This window comes from Salvelinus fontinalis, chromosome 14, assembly GCF_029448725.1.
Source record: "Salvelinus fontinalis isolate EN_2023a chromosome 14, ASM2944872v1, whole genome shotgun sequence".
Classification (NCBI taxonomy): domain Eukaryota; kingdom Metazoa; phylum Chordata; class Actinopteri; order Salmoniformes; family Salmonidae; genus Salvelinus; species Salvelinus fontinalis.
The window spans coordinates 16,563,015-16,585,043 of record NC_074678.1 but is presented as its reverse complement, the minus strand read 5'-3'; the positions used below and the strand labels follow the sequence as shown (position 1 = coordinate 16,585,043).

The 22,029-nt window shown below is 43.8% G+C and overlaps 1 protein-coding gene across 1 annotated transcript in view; it reads right to left on the bottom strand.

Moving 5' to 3' along the window:
- Positions 1–3,262: 3,262 nt before the first annotated feature.
- The window catches only part of LOC129869558 (desmocollin 2-like protein), a 36,802-nt gene continuing 18,035 nt past the window's right edge, over positions 3,263–22,029 (bottom strand). The window contains exons 9-16 of the mRNA XM_055944063.1: positions 21,051–21,236; positions 19,833–20,080; positions 19,187–19,329; positions 11,458–11,685; positions 5,276–5,497; positions 4,908–5,017; positions 4,401–4,739; positions 3,263–4,147 (exon numbers count right to left, since the gene is read on the bottom strand). Coding sequence (XP_055800038.1) covers positions 3,938–4,147; positions 4,401–4,739; positions 4,908–5,017; positions 5,276–5,497; positions 11,458–11,685; positions 19,187–19,329; positions 19,833–20,080; positions 21,051–21,236 — 1,686 coding nt within the window. The 3' untranslated portion in view covers positions 3,263–3,937. The remainder of the gene's footprint in view (positions 4,148–4,400; positions 4,740–4,907; positions 5,018–5,275; positions 5,498–11,457; positions 11,686–19,186; positions 19,330–19,832; positions 20,081–21,050; positions 21,237–22,029) is intronic.

The window sequence follows — 22,029 nt, the reverse complement described above, 5'->3', positions numbered from 1 at the left end:
CAAAATGAGAGATAGAGCATGAGCAGAATAACATCAACATGCCTATGAGAGCTATCATGCTCTTGGGTGGTTTATTAAGCCTAACGACAGGGTATATTATAAGTGTGCATTTGGTTTGATTGCGGTAAGAAATATCTACCGCCTCTACTGTCATTAACATATTTTCAAAGGCAGAATTTGCATAACGGTAGTGATCTTTCACACTGTGCAGAGACGTCTATTCCACATTGGTTCAACATCATTTCATTGAAATGACATAGAAAACAACGTTGATTCAACCAGTGTGTGCCCAGTGGGTTAGGTCATTAACATTTAAGCATGTCTTAGTGTGACAGTGGAACATGACAGTACTGAGTTTCAGCCTGATAGGAAGAGTCACATTTGCTCTGAGATGTCGGTGCCGGTCGGCCTCCATCTCCTCTGCTATCTAATAGTAATGAATGTTTATCTGGTAAGTGAAACATTTAGAACACAAATTAACATTTCAACAACTCTCACGAGACCATTACCACATTGTTTACTGCAAACTAAATAATCACCCACATTATTGAATTATTATTTTAAACATCTTTTATATGTTGTCAAAATTGGCTTGCTTCCAATTACTGGTAGCTGAATTCATCAACACAATATTTTCTATGGAAAAATCTAATCTAAAAATGTTCAACATTATCCATGAATGTCAGATAGCACCTACTGTATTAATAGGTTATCACTCCCATCTCCACAGTATCCCAAATTCTCCATCCTGGAGGAACTAAGACACAGACTTACACATACACCAGTGTTTCGCCTATATTCATTTGTTGCAGCCACTCTCAAAAATATGATTGAATGATTTTTCAACAACAAAAAAATCCAGTTGGTAAAACGTTTTCAGTGTAAACTTAACTGACTAAAACTAGATATGAAGTATGTAGAAAAGATAATGGAGCTATAAACAGTACCAGTCAAAAGTTTGGACACACCTACTCATTCAAGGGTTTTTCTTTATTTTTACTATGTTCTACATTGTAGAATAATAGTGAAGACATCAAAACTATGAAATAACACATATGGAATCATGTAGTAACCAATAAAGTATATTTTAAATTTTAGAAGTAGCCAACCTTTGCCTTGATGACAGCTTTGCACACTCTTGGCATTCTCTCAACCAGCTTCATGAGGAATGCTTTTCCAACAGTCTTAAAAGTCTTAAAAGAGTTCTTAAAAGATATGCTGAGCACTTGTTGGCTGCTTTTCCTTCACTCAGCGGTCCAACTCATCCCAAACCATCTCAATTGGGTTGAGGTCGGGTGATTGTGGAGGCCAGGTCATCTAATGCAGCATTTCATTACTCTCCTTGGTCAAATAGCCCTTACACAGCCTGGAGGTGTGTTTTGGGTCATTGTCCTGTTGAAAACAAATGATAGTCCCACTATGCGCAAACCAAATGGGATAGCGTATTGCTGCAGAATGCTGTGGTAGCCATGCTGGTTAAGTGTGCCTTGAATTCTAAATAACTCACTGATTATGTCACCAGCAAATCACCCCCATACCATCACACCGCCTCCATGCTTTGCGGGGCACATGCAGAGATCATCCGTTCACCTACTCTGCGTCTCACAAAGACACAACGGTTGGAACCAATAATCTCACATTTGGACTCATCAGACCAAAGGACAGATTTCCACCGGTCTAATGTCCATTGCTCGTGTTTCTTGGCCAAAGCAAGTCACTTCTTATTGGTGTCCTTTAGTAGTGGTTTCTTTGCAGCAATTCGACCATGAAGGCCTGATTCACGCTGTTTCCTCTGAACAGTTTATGTTGAGATTTGTCTGTTACTTTAACTCTGTGAAGCATTTATTTGGGCTGCAATTTCTGAGGCTGGTAACTCTGATTAACTTATCCTCTGCAGCAGAGGTAAATCTAGGTCTCCATCCTCATGTGAGCCAGTTTCATCATAGCACTTAATGGTTTTTGCGACTGAACTTGAAGAAACTTTCAAAGTTCTTGAAATTCTCCGCATTGACTGACCTTCATGTCTTAAAGTAATGATGGACTGTCATTTCTCTTTACTTATTTAAGCTGTTCTTGACACAGCCCTATTTGGTAAAAGCCCAAGTCCATACTATCTTCTGTATACCACCCCTAACTTGTCACAACACAACTGATTGGCTCAAACGGATTAAAAATAGTTAAGAAATTCCACTAATTAACTTTTAACAAGGCACATCTGTTAATTGAAATGCATTCCAGGTGACTACTTCATGAAGCTGGTTGAGAGAATGCCAAGAGTGTGCAAAGCTGTCATCAAGGCAAAGGGAGGCTACTTTGAAGAATTTCTAATATAAAAAGTACAATTTGTATAACACTTTTTGGTTAACACATGATTCCATGTGTTATTTCATAGTTTTGATGTCTTCACTATTATTCTACAATGTAAAACATAGTAAAATAAAGAAAAACCCTTGAATGAGTAGATGTTTCCAAACGTTTGAATGGTACTTTACTTTTAAATAAGATCTTTGAGAACTAAAAATCAACAAAATAAAAACTAGACATTCAGGGAACATCTAAAATTCTGAAGATGTCATGGCATGGGCCCCCCATAATTTTTTAAATAATGTTTGAGTCACTCAGATAGCAGAAGAGATTGGCATAAACCATGGAAAAATGTGTAGAATTGCAAGAAATTAGCTATAAAACAGCAAAAATGTTCTCTGCACCTAACAGGAGGGCCTTTAAAAATCTTGGTCGGAGACCGCGCCATTTTACACGCCCACTACCCCACCTGTTGGTTCCAGTCTATGTCTTGGGTCTTGAGTCTTTTACCATTTTTAGGGCCGTCCTCCAACACCTGGATGGCAAGGAGCTCGGCCCCTTTGATGTACTGGACCATACGCACTACCCTCTGTAGCGTCTTGCGGTCAGATGCAAAGCAGGTGCCATACTAAGCGGTGATGCAGACAGTCAAGATGCTCTCAATCGTGCAGCTGTAAACTTTTTCAGGATCTCAGCCCATACCGAATCTTTTCAGCCTCCTAAGGAGGAAGAGGTGTTGTCGTGCCTTCTTCACAAGTGTGTTGGTGTGTGTGGGCCATGATCATTTCTTAATGATGTGGACACAGGAACTTGAAGCTCTCAACCCGCTGTGTTAGAAAGAGCAATCATCGTTCTTTACCGTTTTATTTTCTCTATTTCCTCAGCTGGCAGCACACACTTCTCCCCCTCTATTACCTCTTTCAAAATACCTTTGGGTTTAATTTAAGAGAAACAAACATTCAAGAAGCAGACCGTTTTAATGTATACAGTAGAATAGAAAAATACTCTGCAATAACATCTTCAAGCACAAATGTACAAAACAAAGCTCTTCTCTTTCTGCTTAAATTTGCTATTTATTTTCTCATTAGAAAAAGACAAGATAGTGTGAGCTCTTGACAAACGGCAGCAATTATGAAGCATTATCTCGTCTCCTACAGAAACCAATTGACTCAGAGATTATGTTACACATTCAGCAATGACAACTCCAGCAATACGATCTCTATCACACACATAAACACACTGATGCTGGCCAGTGTTGTATTACAGTAAAAACCGGGACATACGCCCCCTGGTGTCAAAGCAGAGCATAACAGAAACCAGATCAGAGCACTAACAGTCAGTAGCATGTGTACCTCAGTGAGAATAGTCTGGGTGATGTCTCGCTTCTTCACTCTTCTACAGGCAATGTAGAAGGCTGAGGAAAGAGAGAATACCTGCCATATCTTTGTCTCCCATCCAAAACAACAGATCTATCATCAGTCTCACTCACTGACAGTCTCACATACTGACGACACGCCTTTGGCATTCACCTTCCATTGACTTTAGTGATTGTCTTTCTCTCAAAGGTTCTGATCTTATTAGTTGCTTTGTGTTCCCGTTAGTTGTGTTCTTTATTCGTGTTCTCATCTCCGTCTCAGATCTCCTCCTCCTTGTCCATGCAGATGTTTGCCAGTGTTTTAAACTTTGACCCCAGTGAGTCCAGGAAGTCCAGGTTATCCTGGTCACCAAAGTCACTGCAGCAACCCACCGACCCGGCCGGTGACCCTTCACCCTCGTACCCGTACGCTCGGGCCAGGTCATCCGCAAAACGCTCCTCTGACTCATCTGCAAAATACACCAGCTTCTGCAGGACAGAGAAAAGAGGTGTCAACAGGTTACAGAACGGCTTAGGAATACAACCAGGTCCCGACTGTTGTCACACGAACCCAGATATTTATTGCAAAAACACTTGACAGGAATGACAAATTGAGTGCTGAAATTACATTCTTTTGAAACAGCCCATATTGACTAAATCTACAAATGCAATACATTAATCTGAATACCATCACAAAAACCACAACAACAAAAAACCACATGTTGCTTTGGCTATGGTTTACCTTGCCCAGGTAGAGTCCATTGGTCTTCCAGGTGTGCAAGGCGGAGAGAGTGGAGGAAGCCTGGGACTGTTTGAGGAAGGTAGTGTCTGTGTAGAAGTTACCACCCCCGTACTGTCCAGTAGAGTAAAAGCTACTCTGTCCCTGAGCTGTCAGGAAGTCCCGCCTACTGCTCTCCCGATTCAGATTGATCGTCTTCTGACCAATCAGAGGAGGACCTGGAGCCGGACACCCCGCCCCATTCTGATCCAAAAGCCCCACCAGCCCTGCCCCCTTCACGGAGCCATCCACTGTGTCCACGGCAACACCGGTGGAAGGTACAATCAGCAGGGCCGCAGATTTCTGACCAGAGATAAGAGACAATAACAAAGTCCCATTCACACACAAACATGCGTGCACACACACACGCATACACACACAAAACACGCAGGCAAACAGTACACACACACACACACGACACACACACTCATCAATGATAGAGGAGCTAGTCCAGAGGAAAGCTGATCTCACCACTTCATCTCCAGGAGCCTCTGTGTTAGACTTCAGCAGCATGCCACCACTACAGTCTTCCATGTAGATCTTCTCCCCCTTAGTGGTGCAGTAAAACACAAATAATAGACCTGCATATGAGAGAGCAAATATCTTAGTTATATAAATCCAAATAAATGGAGAATTGACTGAAATGATAGATGTGAAGTATAATGTAGGATATGTCATATTCATGCCTGAGAAAATGGTATGTGTACTCTGAGTGGTACTTGATTTAATACAGGAATAAACTGACAAAGTATCCGATGTGACTAAGTGATGCAGGATAAATATGTGATGAATGTACAAGTGCGGGCATGTGCTAGTGTGTATCCATCATTCCTACTCACAGAGCAGTAGGAGAAGCAGGAAGGCTAGCAGCATGGCTAGGACGCCCCAGATCCCCACAGAGACAGAACTCCTCTTGGCCACACACTCTCCCCCCAGGCACTGACACACCCTTACAGACAACACCTGGACCCCGCCCTTATTCTGGAGGTCAGTCACATGCACAGGGACCGTATACACACCCCGGGCCATCTCCACCACCTGCTCCAGCACAGCTGACCCATCTACAGAAGGGGCGGGGTGTAAGAAGGAAGGGAGTTAGGAGGTGATTGACAATATGAGGGATAGAAGAATAGAAGAAGGGGATTTAGAGAGTTAGAGAGAAAAAGAGAAAGGGGGGAGAGAAAAAAAATGAGAGACAGAGCGAGCTAGAGATAGATTACTCTAACCAGGGTATAAATGCCTCGTGAGGAGATAACCTTTGGAATGTTCAGCGTTCAGAGTTTCCCTCCATATTTGGTAGTCTCCTGTGGAGGCTTTGCCCCTCGCAGTGTGTGTGTGTGTGTGTGTGCATTCAGAAAGTATTCAGACCCCTTGACTTTCTCCACATTTTGTGACAGCCTTATTCTAAGATTGATGGGGGAAAAAACTATTAAATCAATCAACACACAATACCCCATTACGAGAAAGAAAAAACAGAAATATTACATTTACTTAAGTATTCAGACCCTTTACTCAGTACTTTGTTGAGGCAACATGGCAGCAATTAAAGCCTCAAGTCTTTTTGGGTATGATGCTACAAGCTTGGCACACCTGTATTTGGGGAATTTCTCCTATTCTCTGCAGATCCTCAAGCTCTTTCAGGTTGGATCAGGAGCGTCACTGCACAGCTATTTTCAGGTCTCTCCAGAGATGTTGGATCAGGTTGAAGTCCGGGCTCTGGCATGGCCCTTCAAGGACATTGAGACTTGTCCCAAAGCCACTCCTGTCGTGTCTTGGCTGTGTGCTTAGGGTCGTTGTCCTGTTGGAAGGTGTACATTCATCCCAGTCTGAGGTCCTGAGCGCTCTGGAGCAGGTTTTCATCAATGATCTCTGTACTTTGCTCTGTTAATCTTTCCCTCGATCCTGACTAGTCCCAGTCCCTGCTGCTGAAAAACATCTCCCACAGCATGATGCGGCCACCACCATGCTTCACCGTAGGGGTGGAGCCAGGTTTCCTCCAGACGTGACACTTGACATTCAGGCCAAAGAGTTCAATCTTGGTCTCATCTGACCAAAGAATCTTGTTTCTCCTGTTCTGAGTCCTTTAGGTTCCTTTTGGCAAACTCCAAGCGGGCTGTCATGTGCCTTTTACTGCGGAGTGGCTCACGTCTGGCCCCTCTACCATAAAGGCCTGATTTGTGGAGTGATGCAGAGATGGTTGTCCTTCTGGAAGGTTCTCCCATCTCCACAGAGGAACTCTGGAGCTCTGTCAGAGTGACCATCGGTTTCTTGGTCACCTCCCTGACCAAGGTCGTTCTCTCCTGATTGCTCAGTTTGGACAGGCAGCCAACTCTAGGAAGTCTTGGTGGTTCCAAACTTCTTCCATTTAAGAATGATGTAGGCCACTTTGTTCTTGGGGAACTTCAATGCTGCAGAAATGTTTTGGTACCCTTCCCCAGATCTGTGCCTCAACACAATCCTGTCTCAGAGCTCTACGGACAATTCCTTCGACCTCATGACTTGGTTTTTGCTCTGATATGCACGGTCAACTGTGGGACCTTATATAGACAGGTGTGTGCCTTTCCAAATAATGTCCAATCAATTGATTTTACCACAGGTGGACTCCAATCAAGTTGTAGAAACATCAAGGATGATCAATGGAAACAGGATGCACCTAAACTCAATTTCGTGTCTCATAGCAAAGGGTCTGAATAGGTATTTCCGTTTTTAATTTTTTATAATTTTGCTAATAATTCTAATCAGTTTTTCCTTTGTCATTATGTGGTATTGTGCGTAGATTGATCACGACTTTATTTATTTAATCAATTTTGGAATAAGGCTGTAACAAAATGTGGGAAAAATTCAAGAGGTCTGAATACTTCCGAATACACTATGTGCTTTGCAGCGTGTGGCTGTGCGCCATGGCGTCATGTGAGTGTCCTGCAGCGCGAGGGTCCCCTGGAGTGTAACCTGTGTATTTATCTCAATCCCTATCCCCTCCGGCATCTCACTCTGGTCACTGTGTGCGTGCGTGTGGTGTGTGCGTGCCTGCATGCACGTGTGTCTATGTGCCCACTGTGTGCTGGGCCTATGGCAGCCTGTGGTGGTTGTTTTGGAACTTATCCACAGATGTATTTACTCTGCCACTAAATAGAAGGTGACACACACGCACACTAAATGGAGGGTGACATTTCCTCTGTGCTGCCTGGCATTTAGTTGGACCTTTCTCCCCTGTGAGGCTGCAGAGGTCTGGCTAGGGCTGATACACACACAATACACCCACCCCCCCCCTTCCCACAAACAGAGGTCTGGCTCTGTCTAACATACACTAAGGCTGCATCTCAAATTGTACCCTGTTTCCTAGATATATATATATAAAATCAAACTACTTTTGACCAGGTCACACATGGTAGTGCCCTATAAAAGGGAATAGGGTGCCATTTAGGACACACAGGCCTCTGAACAATCACTGCCTTCTGTCTGTTCCACTGGGCTTAAAGTGGCAATCTGGGATCTAGTAATCTGTTCTATGGTCATTTAAATTCTAGATATAGTCTTATAATCAAATGTTACTTGTCACACGCGCTGACCTTAACGAAATACTTACTTACAAGCCCATAACCAACAATGCAGTTAAGAAAAATAAAAGTTTGCAGCATAAAAAAAGGGGGGAGGGTCAATCAATCAATCAAGTTTATTTTATATAGCCCTTCGTACATCAGCTAATATCTCGAAGTGCTGTACAGAGACCCAGCCTAAAACCCCAAACAGCTAGAATGCAGGTGAAGAAGCACGGGTCAATGCAAATAGTGCAAATCTGGTAAATCCAGATAGCCATTTGATTATCTGCTCAGCAGTTTTATGGCTTGGGGGTAGAAGCTGTTAAGAAGCCTTTAAGACCTAGACTCGGCGCTCCGGTATGGTTTCCATGGGTTAGCAGAGAGAACAGTCTATGACTAGGGTGGCTGGATTCTTTGACACTTTTTTGGGTCTTCCTCTGACACCGCCTGGTATAGAGGTCCTGGATGGCAGGAAGCTTGGCCCCAGTGATGTACATACTGGGCCGAACGCATTACCCTCTGTAGCGCCTTGCGGTCGGAGGCTGAACAGTTGCCATACCAGACGGTGATGCAACCAGTCAGGATGCTCTTGCTGGTGCAGCTGTATAACTTTTTGAGGATCCAAAGACCCATGCCAAATCTTTTCAGTCACCTGAGGTAGAACAGGCGTTGTCGTGCCCTCTTCACGACTGTCTTGATGTGTTTGGACCATGTTAGTTTGTTGGCGATGTGGACACCAAAGAACTTGAAGCTCTCAACCTGCTCCACTACAGCCCTGTCATAGTCCATGATAATCTCCTTTGCCTTGCTTACATTGAGGGAAAGGTTGTTGTCCTGGCACCACACTGCCAGGTTTGACCTCCTCCCTATAGGCTGTCTCATCGTTGTCGGTGATCAGGCCTATCACCCTTGTGTCGTCAGCAAACTTAATGATCGTGTTGGAGTCATGCTTGGCCACGCATTCGTGGGAGAACAGGGAGTACAGGAGGGGACTACGAACACACACACCCACACCCCTGAGGGGCCCCCATGTTGAGGATCAGCCTGGCAGATGTGTTGTTGCCTACCCTTACCAACTGGGGGAGGCCCGTCAAGAAATTCAGGATCCAGTGGCAGAGGGAGGTGTTTAGTCCCAGGATCCTTAGCTTAGTGATGAGTTTTGAGGGCACTGTGGTGTTGAATGCTGAGCTGTAGTCAATGAACAGCATTCTCACAAAGGTGTTCCTTTTGTCCAGGTGGGAAAGGGCAGTGTGGAGTGCAATAGAGATTGCATCATCTGTGAATCTGTTGAGGCGGTATGCAAATTGGAGTGGGTCTAGGGTTTCTGGGATGATGGTGTTGATGTGAGCCATGACCAGCCTTTCAAAGCACTTCATGGCTACAAAGGTGAGTGCTACGGGTCGGTAGTCATTTAGGCAGTTTACCTTGGGCACTTGGACTATACTATGGTGGTCTGCTTGAAATGTAGGTATTACAGAATCAGTCAGGGACAGGTTGAAAATGTCAGTGAAGACACTTTCCAGTTGGTCAGTGCATGCTTTGAGTACAAGTCCTGGTAATCCGTCTGGCCTTGTGAATGTTGACCAGTTTAAAGGTCTTACTCACATCGGCTACGGAGAGAGTGATCACACAGTCATCCAGAACAACTGGTGCTCTCATGCATGCCTCAGTGTTGCTTGCCTCGAAGTGCACATAGAAGTAATTTAGCTAGTCTGGTAGGCTCGTGTTACTGGGCAGCTCGCTCCATAATAGTTTGCAAGCCCTGACACATCCGAAGAGCCTCAGAGCCGGTGTAGTAGGATTTAATCTTAGTCCTGTATTGAAGCTTTGCCTGTTTGATGGTTTGACGGAGGGCATTTCTTATAAGCTACCGGGTTAGAGTCCCGCTCCTTGAAAAGGGGCAGCTCTACCCTTTAGCTCAGTACAGATGCTGCTTGTAATCCATTGCTTCTGGTTGGGGTATGTACGTATGGTCACTGTGGGGACGACGTCATCGATGCACTTATTGATAAAGCCGGTGCCTGATGTGGTATACACCTCAATGCCATCGGATGAATCCCAGAACATATGCCAGTCTGTGCTAGCAAAACAGTCCTGTAGCTTAGCATCTGCGCCATCTGACCACTTCCGTAATGATCTAATCACTTCCACTTCCTGCTTTAGGTTTTACTTGTAAGCAGGAATCATGAGGATATAATTATGGTAAGATTTCACAAATGGAGTCCGAGGGAGAGCGTTGTATGCGTCTCTGTGTGTGGAGTAAAGGTAGTCTAGAGTTTATTTTACCTCTGGTTGCAAATATGACATCCTGGTAAAAATTTGGTCAAATGGATTTAAGTTTTCCTGCATTAAAGTTCCCGGCCACTAGGAGCGCCACCTCTGGATGAGCATTTTCTTGTTTGCTTATGGACTTATGCAGCTCATTGAGTGCGGGCTTAGTGCCAGCATCGGTTTGTGGTGGTAAATATACAGCTTTATTTTTTCTCATCTTAAATAGACTGCTACGAAAAATGTAGATGTAAACTCTCTTGGTAAATAGTGTGGTTATTCAGCTTATCATGAGATACTCTACATCAGGCGAGCAAAACCTTGGGACTTCTTTAATATTAGATTTAGCGAACCAGCTGTTATAGACAAATAGACACAGACCACAACCCCTGGTCATAAAAATACAAAAATATTGAAACTTGCTGACTGTACTACATAATTGTAGCGGGTTTACTAATGTGTTAGTTCTATTAGCTATGTTGACTATGACATTAGATAATATGGTTACAACGATGTAGGTAGGCTGTGTGTAGCGATTATGATAGGAAGGTTTGGCTTGGAAAGTTCTTTTTTGCCTGGTCACAGACAGTAGATATGTTGGATACTGAAGTCCACGAAAAGGGAAAAGGTGAAAGAGGAGGAGAGCGCGTAGATGCGAGAAGGAATTACAACAAAGTGATCATGCTGTTTGTATGTGGCTGTTATGAAAGTGAACTGTGTTTGCGATCAGGGGTGTATTCATTCCACTAATTCTGTTGAAAAATGTTTCTTAAAGCAGAAGCAAATGGAATCAAACAGGGATAAACATACCTAAACTCTCGTTTGCAACTGTTGGACTAACGATTACACCCTAGATCAGCTAGATGCAGGCAAGAGTGTGCAAGGCGGTACTGTCACTCTCTGCACTGATTACGAAAAATGATCTTGACCTGTGCACATACGTTGTAAACTTTAATTCACAGGTTAGATTGTAGCAACCTCATGTTGGGTATAGGGAAAATAGCCTAAACCTATCAATGTTACATTGAGCTGGGTGAATAGAATATGAATGACAGTCATCCAATATTCTGTAATAGAAATAAGGCAAAGCTCATTCAAAAATATAGCTTCCTCCCTCATCTTAAACGTCACAGACTGCCACTGCTCTGGATGTAGACATACTATACCCACAATTCAACCACAACCATATTTCAAACCCAACCCACTCTACTCACTTTTAATGTCTCTCAGCCTCCATTTCCCATCATGCCCCTCTGGCAGCATGAAGTTGAAGGGTCTGGCATAAGGTGATAGGTCAGCATCCTCTGCTTCTATGGTTACGGAGCCCATCTGCCCATCCTCCCCCTCACACAGCGTCAGGTATGTCCCCGGGACGATCATCGGGACGTTGTCATTGACGTCCTCGATCAGCAGCGTTATATTGCCATTGCCAGACTTCTTACCTAAGAGACAGAAAGAAGGTGGAGGGGTCAGGTGAACAAGGTCAAGCTCTGAGCGACAGTCCCTGTTGGGTAACTTTTCAGGTTTCACTCATTCATAACTGAACTTATTCATCCATTCGTTCATTCAAACCTGGAATCGCTCATCCATTCATTCAAACATGATGTCATCTGTAACCTGAATTAATTTGTCTATTCATTCAGTAATCCATTCAACTATTTTGTTACATCTAAAATCCATTGTATTATACAATAGTGCCACATAACAAATCAAGTTTATTTTATATAGCCCTTCGTACATCAGCTAATATCTCGAAGTGCTGTACAGAAACCCAGCCTAAAACCCCAAACAGCAAGCAATGCAGGTGTAGAAGCACGGTGGCTGGGAAAAACTCCCTAGAAAGGCCAAAACCTAGGAAGAAACCTAGAGAGGAACCAGGCTATGAGGGGTGGCCAGTCCTCTTCTGGCTGTGCCGGGTGGAGATTATAACAGAACATGGCCAAGATGTTCAAAATGTTCATAAGTGACAAGCATGGTCAAATAATAATCAGGAATAAATGTCAGTTGGCTTTTTATAGCCGATCATTAAGAGTTGAAAACAGCAGGTCTGGGACAGGTAGGGGTTCCATAACCGCAGGCAGAACAGTTGAAACTGGAACAGCAGCAAGGCCAGGTGTACTGGGGACAGCAAGGAGTCATCAGGCCCGGTAGTCCTGACGTATGGTCCTAGGGCTCAGGTCTCCGAGAGAGAGAAAGAAAGAGAGAAGGAGAGAATTAGAGAGAGCATACTTAAATTCACACAGGACACTGGATAAGACAGGAGAAGTACTCCAGATATAACCAACTGACCCTAGCCCCCCGACACAAACACTGCAGCATAAATACTGGTTGCTGAGACAGGAGGGGTCAGGAGACACTGTGGCCCCATCCGATGATACCCCCGGACAGGGCCAAACAGGAAGGATATAACCCCACCCACTTTGCCAAACCACAGCCCCCGCACCACTAGAGGGATATCTTCAACCACCAACTTACAATCCTGAGACAAGGCCGAGTATAGCCCACAAAGATCTCCACCACAGCACAAACCAAGGGGGGGCGCCAACCCAGACAGGAAGATCACGTCAGTAACTCAACCCACTCAAGTGACGCACCCCTCCTAGGGACGGCATGAAAGAGCACCAGTAAGCCAGTGACTCAGCCCCTGTAATAGGGTTAGAGGCAGAGAATCCCAGTGGAGAGAGGGGAACCAGCCAGGCAGAGACAGCAAGGGCGGTTCGTTGCTCCAGAGCCTTTCCGTTCACCTTCACACTCCTGGGCCAGACTACACTCAATCATATGACCTACTGAAGAGATAAGTCTTCAGTAAAGACTTAAAGGTTGAGACCGAGTCTGCGTCTCTCACATGGGTAGGCAGACCGTTCCATAAAACTGGAGATCTATAGGAGAAAGCCCTGCCTCCAGCTGTTTGCTTAGAAATTCTAGGGACAATTAGGAGGCCTGCGTCTTGTGACCGTAGCGTACGTGTAGGTATGTACGGCAGGACCAACTCGGAAAGATAGGTAGGAGCAAGCCAATGTAACGCTTTATAGGTTAACAGTAAAACCTTGAAATCCGCCCTTGCCTTAACAGGAAGCCAGTGTAGGGAAGCTAGCACTGGAGTAATATGATAAAATTTCTTGGTTCTAGTCAGGATTCTAGCAGCCGTATTTAGCACTAACTGAAGTTTATTTAGTGCTTTATCCGGGTAGCCGGAAAGTAGAGCATTGCAGTAGTCTAACCGAGAAGTAACAAATGCATGGATTAATTTTTCTGCATCATTTTTGGACAGAAAATTTCTGATTTTTGCAATGTTACGTAGATGGAAAAAGCTGTCCTTGAAACAATCTTGATATGTTCGTCAAAAGAGAGATCAGGGTCAAGAGTAACGCCGAGGTCCTTCACAGTTTTATTTGAGACGACTTTACAACCATCAAGATTAATTGTCAGATTTAACAGAAGATCTCTTTGTTTCTTGGGACCTAGAACAAGCATCTCTGTTTTGTCCGAGTTTAAAAGTAGAACGTTTTCAGCCATCCACTTCCTTATGTCTGAAACACAGGCTTCTAGCGAGGGCAATTTTGGGGCTTCACCATGTTTCATTGAAATGTACAGCTGTGTGTCATCCGCATAGCAGTGAAAGTTAACATTATGTTTTCGAATAACATCCCCAAGAGGTAAAATATATAGTGAAAACAATAGTGGTCCTAAAACGGAACCTTGAGGAACACCGAAATGTACAGTTGATTTGTCAGAGGACAGACCATTCACAGAGACAAACTGATATCTTTCCGACAGATAAGATCTAAACCAGGCCAGAACTTGTCCGTGTAGGCCAATTTGGGTTTCCAGTCTCTCCAAAAGAATGTGGTGATCGATGGTGTCAAAAGCAGCACTAAGGTCTAGTAGCACGAGGACAGATGCAGAGCCTCGGTCTGACGCCATTAAAAGGTCATTTACCACCGTCACAAGTGCAGTCTCAGTGCTATGATGGGGTCTAAAACCAGACTGAAGCATTTCGTATACATTGTTTGTCTTCAGGAAGGCAGTGAGTTGCTGCGCAACAGCTTTTTAATTTTTTTTTGAGAGGAATGGAAGATTCGATATAGGCCGATAGTTTTTTTTATATTTTCCGGGTCAAGGTTTGGCTTTTTCAAGAGAGGCTTTATTACTGCCACTTTTAGTGAGTTTGGTACACATCCGGTGGATAGGGAGCCGTTTATTATGTTCAACATAGGAGGGCCAAGCACATGAAGCAGCTCTTTCAGTAGTTTAGTTGGAATAGGATCCAGTATGCAGCTTGAAGGTTTAGAGGCCATGATTATTTTCATCATCGTGTCAAGAGATATAGTACTAAAACACTTAAGTGTCTCTCCCGATCCCAGGCCCTGGCAGAGCTGTGCAGATCCAGGACAGCTAAGCCCTGGAGGAATACGCAGATTTAAAGAGGAGTCCATAATTTGCTTTCTAATGATCATGATCTTTTCCTCAATTAAGTTCATGAATTTATTACTGCTGAAGTGAAAGCCATCCTCTCTTGGGGAATGCTGCTTTTTAGTTAGCTTATATTTTGGATTGTTCTTATTTTCCTCAATTAAGTTGGAAAAGTAGGATGATCGAGCAGCAGTGAGGGCTCTTCGATACTGCACGGTACTGTCTTTCCAAGCTAGTCGGAAGACTTCCAGTTTGGTGTGGCGCCATTTCCGTTCCAATTTTCTGGAAGCTTGCTTCAGAGCTCGGGTATTTTCTGTATACCAGGAAGCTAGTTTCTTATGACAAATGTTTTTCGTTTTTAGGGGTGCAACTGCATCTAGGGTATTGCGCAAGGTTAAATTGAGTTCCTCAGTTAGGTGGTTAACTGATTTTTGTCCTCTGACGTCCTTGGGTAGGCAGAAGGAGTCTGGAAGGGCATCAAGGAATTTTTGTGTTGTCTGAGAATTTATAGCACGACTTTTGATGCTCCTTGGTTGGGGTCTGAGCAGATTATTTGTTGCGATTGCAAACGTAATAAAATGGTGGTCCGATAGTCCAGGATTATGAGGAAAAACATTAAGATCTACAACATTTATTCCATGGGACAAAACTAGGTCCAAAGTATGACTGTGGCAGTGAGTAGGTCCAGAGACATGTTGGACAAAACCCACTGAGTCGATGATGGCTCCGAAAGCCTTTTGGAGTGGGTCTGTGGACTTCTCCATATGAATATTAAAAATCACCAAAAATTAGAATATGATCTGCTATGACTACAAGGTCCGATAGGAATTCAGGGAACTCAGAGAGGAACGCTGTATATGGCCCAGGAGGCCTGTAAACAGTAGCTATAAAAAGTGATTGAGTAGGCTGCATAGATTTCATGACTAGAAGCTCAAAAGACAAAAACGTCATTTTTTTTTTGTAAATTGAAAGTACAATACTTTGAGTGGAATATGTAATAACAGTTGAAGTGCTGTACACACACATGCACTGTTATGTTAAGGTCAAATGTAGCCGTTTTTATCTAAATATGAAATCATTTATGGGTAGCAATTAAGTAAGTACCTTACTGTGATTGATTTAAATTAAAATGGTCAAACAAAAACAGCATCTATTTCTCAAGCAAGAATTTTGCTAGGACTGCCTGGGAGTGGCCTGAGTGAGGGGCCTAATGGGAGGGATATGTAACCTGAAAACTAGCAGTTATGGGTGGAGAGGTTTGAAACTCTTTGTTATTGGTCTATTAACTTACACTGCCAGGTGATGTCGCCAGACATGCCAAAACTCCACCCATGGAAAAAAGAGTTGGAATTGCAGGCTCTCTTTTCAAACAGCTCTTATAATAAAAAAGGTACACTGCTCAAAAAAATAAAGGGAACACTTAAACAACACAATGTAACTCCAAGTCAATCACACTTCTGTGAAATCAAACTGTCCACTTTGGAAGCAACACTGATTGACAATAAAATGTCACATGCTGTTGTGCAAATGGAATAGACAAAAGGTGGAAATTATAGGCAATTAGCAAGACACCCCCAATAAAGGAGTGATTCTGCAGGTGGTGACCACAGACCACTTCTCAGTTCCTATGCTTCCTGGCTGATGTTTTGGTCACTTTTGAATGCTGGCGGTGCTCTCACTCTAGTGGTAGCATGAGATGGAGTCTACAACCCACACAAGTGGCTCAGGTAGTGCAGCTCATCCAGGATGGCACATCAATGCGAGCTGTGGCAAGAAGGTTTGCTGTGTCTGTCAGCGTAGTGTCCAGAGCATGGAGGCGCTACCAGGAGACAGGCCAGTACATCAGGAGACGTGGAGGAGGCCGTAGGAGGGCAACAAACCAGCAGCAGGGCCGCTACCTCCGCCTTTGTGTAAGGAGGAGCACTACCAGAGCCCTGCAAAATTACCTCCAGCAGGTCACAAATGTGCATGTCCTATGGCCTCCTCCACGTCTCCTGATGTACTGGCCTGTCTCCTGGTAGCACCTCCATGCTCTGGACACTACGCTGACAGACACAGCAAACCTTCTTGCCACAGCTCGCATTGATGTGCCATCCTGGATGAGCTGCACTACCTGAGCCACTTGTGTGGGTTGTAGACTCCGTCTCATGCTACCACTAGAGTGAGAGCACCGCCAGCATTCAAAAGTGACCAAAACATCAGCCAGGAAGCATAGGAACTGAGAAGTGGTCTGTGGTCACCACCTGCAGAATCACTCCTTTATTGGGGGTGTCTTGCTAATTGCCTATAATTTCCACCTTTTGTCTATTCCATTTGCACAACAGCATGTGACATTTATTGTCAATCAGTGTTGCTTCCTAAGTGGACAGTTTGATTTCACAGAAGTGTGATTGACTTGGAGTTACATTGTGTTGTTTAAGTGGTCCCTTTATTTTTTTGAGCAGTGTATTATCATAATTTTCTAAATTTCACAGTATTATTCCAACCTCATTTTGTGAAATATATATTCAAAAAACAGTTAAATCCCGTTTTTGACTGCACTGCTCCCGTAATTAGAAAAACAGCTTGTGAGTGTTCTGTTGTGTAGATTTCCTTTGGGGGTTTAGAACAGTTCAGCCCTAATGAAGATTAAACAGTTCAAGCGTCTTGCATGAATGTCCTCCTGCTACATTCTATGTGACTCAGTACTTAAAGCAAGACTAGATAGAGACAGATAGCAACCAACGGCTTTGATCTAATTTACACTATGGTGTTGCGTGACCCTTTCACACATATCACTCTCAGGAATGGTAGACATTCAGATGATACAGATTAGTTTAACCCTTTCAATTCAATGGGCTTTATTGGCATGGGAAACATACACTACATGACCAAAAGTATGTGGACACCTACTCGTCGAAGATCTCATTCCAAAATCATGGGCATTAATATGGAGTTGGTCCCCCATTTGCTGCTATAACAGCCTCCACTCTTCTGGGAAGGCTGTCCACTAGAGGTTGAAATATTTCTGTGGAGACTTGCTTCCATTCAGCCAGATGGGCATTATTGATGTCGGGCACATAGCCCTGGCTCGAAGTCAGCCATCCAATTAATTCCAAAGGTGTTCGATGGGGTTGAGGTCAGGGCTCTGTGCAGGCCAGTCAAGTTCTTCCACACCGATCTCAACAAACCATTTCTCTATGGACCTCACTTTGTGCATGGGGGCATTGTCATGCTGAAACAGGAAAGGGCCTTCCCCAAATTGTTGCCACAAAGCTGGAAGCACAGAATCGTCTAGAATGTCATTGTATGCTGTAGAGTTATGATTTCCCTTCACTGGAACTAAGGGGCCTAGCCCAAACCATGTAAAACAGCCCCAGACCATTATTCCTCCTCCACCAAACGTTACAGTTGATACTATGCATTGGGGCAGGTAGCGTTCTCCTGGCATCTGTCCGTCGGACTGCCAGATAGTGAAGAGAACACGTTTCCACTGCTCTAGTTTCCAATGGCGGCGAGCTTAAACAACACTCCAGCCGACGCTTGGCATTGTGCATCGTGATCTTAGGCTTGTGTGCGGGTGCTCAGCCATGGAAACCCATTTCATGAAGCTCCCAAGAAACAGTTATTGTGCCGACATTGCTTCCAGAGGCAGTTTGGAAGTCGGTAGTTAGTGTTGTAACCGAGGACATGCGATTTTTACGCGCTTCAGCACTAGGCGGTCCCGATCTGTGAGCTTGTGTGGCCTACTACTTCGCGGCTGAGCCGTTGCTCCTCCTAAACGTTTCCACGTCACAATAACAGCACTTACAGTTGACCGGGCAGAAATTTGAAGAACTGACTTGTTGGAAAGGTGGCATCCTATGACGGTGCCACTTTGAAAGTCACTGAGCTCTTTAGTAAAGCCATTCTCTGCCAATGTTTGTCTATTGAGATTGCATGGCTGTGTGTTCGATTTTATACACCTGTCAGCAACGGGTTAAAACGGCTGAAATAGCCGAATTGACACATTTTAAGGGGTGTCCACATGTTTACATTGCCAAAGCAAGTGAAACAGAGAATAACCCAAAGTGAACTAAACAATAAAAAATTAAGAGTAAACATTACTCACAAAAGTTCCAAACAGAGACATTTCAAATGTTATATTACAGCTATATACAGTTTTGTAACAATGTGCAAATAGATAAAGTACACTGAGCACAAAGGAGAGTTTCCGCCTACCGCACCCTGATTGACAACCCAACAACACTGATCAGCCACACCCCAGTTCAGCTACTCCAGGTGTTCTCACCAACGCCTCACAATAGCATAGCAAGTCTGTTATACTGTAAGGACGTGGTCCTTTATGAACACCAATAAAGTCATGTTTTACTGTATCACTGCATGTTCACCTACACTATGAGTAAAGCTGTAAACCTCACAGGGAAATGTTATTAAACCCCAAAAGGCAGATGTGTCATTTCATACTAATACATGTATGAAATATCCTTCATACACTCTCCAGTGCGGTTGCCCATGTGTAATAACAGTTTGGGTGAAAACCACACTCACTCTCGTCCACAGCTTTGATAGTGATGGTGTAGGCTCCGTTGGTAACTAGAGGAGACTCCAGGTCGATGGTGTTAGCTACCCTCAGCTCTCCCGTGGTCTCTCCCACAGCTATCCATGAGCCAGGGTCAAATTTTGTGTAGTACCTACAACACACAAATCAACATTTGTATTGGTCACATACACATTTTTAGCACATGTTGCGCAAAAAAATGAAGTAGTGCAAAGTTACTTAGGAGCTAGAAGCAGACCTGCCATGTCTGTCAGCACCATCTTACACACACACAGAGAGAGACAGAGAGAGAGAGAGAGAGAACAGGTTTAACAGATAGCATAGAGCTATTGATGCATTCCAAACTATAGGTGACAAGTGCAACACGATATGCATGTAGAAACATGAATAGAAGAATGTATGAAAGACACTAGAAAACATCTCATAACATCTAACTTAATCTAAAGGAAAATATAATTTACTCCCAATCTACTCTAATATAACCAGCTTTAGGGTAGTCATTGGTCTTTATTCTTCCTTTACTGTTTCTGGATGTGTAGGGACAGTGGGTCGTTAGTGTGCACTAGGGACAGTGGGTCGTTTGCGTGCACTGGGGACAGTGGGTCGTTAGCGTGCACTGGGGACAGTGGGTCGTACTTGATCCCCTTGCTACTCTTGGTCTCTGGGTCCAGTGCGGTGTAGGTGGAGAGGAGGGTCCCGTTGGGAGTGTTCTCTTTAACCCTGATCACCATGTTAGCAGGGGTAAACTCTGGCCCCTCGTCCTCATCACCCACACTGACATCCACAGGGATGGACAGCCAGGTCCCTGCCATGCCCACCAGGGGAGCCTCGTTCTGGGCAGAGATCATCAGCTTCACTGTCTTCCCCTTCTCATAATCAAGAGGCTGGAGCGGTGGGAGAGGAGAGAAGAGGGGAAAAAAACAGGTTAAGCTCATGACTAACTCAGACTAGCCTGGCTGTCATTCTGTCAGCATTAGCCTGAGCTCTGTGGCTGCATCCCCAATGGCTCCCTATTCCCTACCAAGTGCACAACTTTGACCAGATCCCAATGAGCCCTATGGCCCCTGGTCAAAATTAGCACTATATAGGGAATAGTGTTCCATTTGGGAATAGGGTTCCATTTGGGACATAACCTGTGCAAAATGTTCCTGTTACGACTCGGGTCAAGCTGAAGTATCCATCCTCGGACACATTTAACACCCACCTACCAGAGAGCAGAGACGCACTGTGACCTGCTAATAATAACATCCACGCTCACTTCTTATCACTGCTACAACTTAGACACACATACCCCCACACACACAAGTCTGACAAGACTAATCCACACTCAGCTCTCCAGGGAGCTATTAACTTATACCGCCAGACAGGCCAAAAGTCCAGCCATCCAACCTCATATTGTGGAAATATATATAAATAACAGGGAAATCATGTTTTTGACTGCGCTGTCACTTTACTAAGAAAAACAGCTTGTGAGTGTCTCTGTGTGACACTCTATGTGACACACACAGAGAGACAAGTCTGCCAAGACAAATTCCACGCTCAACTCTCCAGAGAGCTGCCTCTGAATTATAACAGTGTGAGCAGATTAATTTCATCATTCATCTTTTAGTCAGTGTCGCTCTGTCTTTGTCAGTATGTCAGTCTCTCTCTGTAGCAGTCTTTTTATTTGTGTCAGTCAAGTAAAAAGCAAGTGTTGACACACCCAAACGAGATGGACATGTGCTGACTAATGGAATAGTAAAGTTATGAAATCATAGTAGTATACCCATAAAAGTATTTGGAACATATTTCAAGTACGTGACTATCTTTGTTTGTGTCAGTGCTTTCGTCTGTGGTTGTTGATATCTCTGTCACCTTGATGACATAGAGCAGGCCCTCGTTGGTTTCAGGGTCCGTGTCGATCCGGAAATTCCCATTCTCGTTGCCCTGGGTGATGACAAACCTGGCGTTCCAGTTTGGAGTCTTCTCCTCATCCTTGTCATCCACAGGAATCCTCAGGACCAGCACGTCTGCTTGGTTCTCCTTTACAGTGGCCTTGTACTGTCAGGCAGAAACAAACTAAATCATTTTGTAAAATAAGTGGAGCCCTCGTTTTTTGTTGTCGTTGTTGTTTTTGCCCTTGCCTGGTTATATTTCACCTAATTTTTTATGTATAATGTTTCCTTTTAAGTGCAAATAAATTCATTAAATAAATAGCGTCGCCTGAGTATATTTGACTATTTAAGTAGCGTGTCAATAATGACCACTTAGCACCTACCGAAAACACCCTGAGGTGATTTGTTGACTGCATTATTAACACCACATACCTGTTTTGTTTAGACACATATTGACTGAATGGACAGGTACGAAAGGTCAAAAGGGTAAAAGAGGGCAAAAAGAGGTGTTAAAAAGAGGTCTGCAAAAAGTCCAAATTAAAGGTCTTGTGGACACAGCCTTCCAGATCATCCATTTAATGACCCCAGAAGCACACAAACATTACTAAATCACTAACACCTCTGATCGTTTTAATTGAGGATACCAAGGTTATGGTCTTTTTATACCACAATATCAGACAATACCACTTCTGTGAAGGACTGCACAACCTGTTAACTTTCCCCAAAATCCCAGATTTTTTGCTTACTCCCTTTCGATTTCGGAAATCTTTCATCCAGGATTTCTAGAAAATCTGGTAATTTAGGAAACATTTCCAGAATCTTACAACCTTACTATGTGTTATTCTCTTTACATTAAAACACATTTTGCAGGTCTGCTTCCAATCAAAATAATGTGTTAACTAATACACTCTAAAATGGCCTGTCACGCAGAGATTAGCCAGCAGTGTTATTTTCCAACA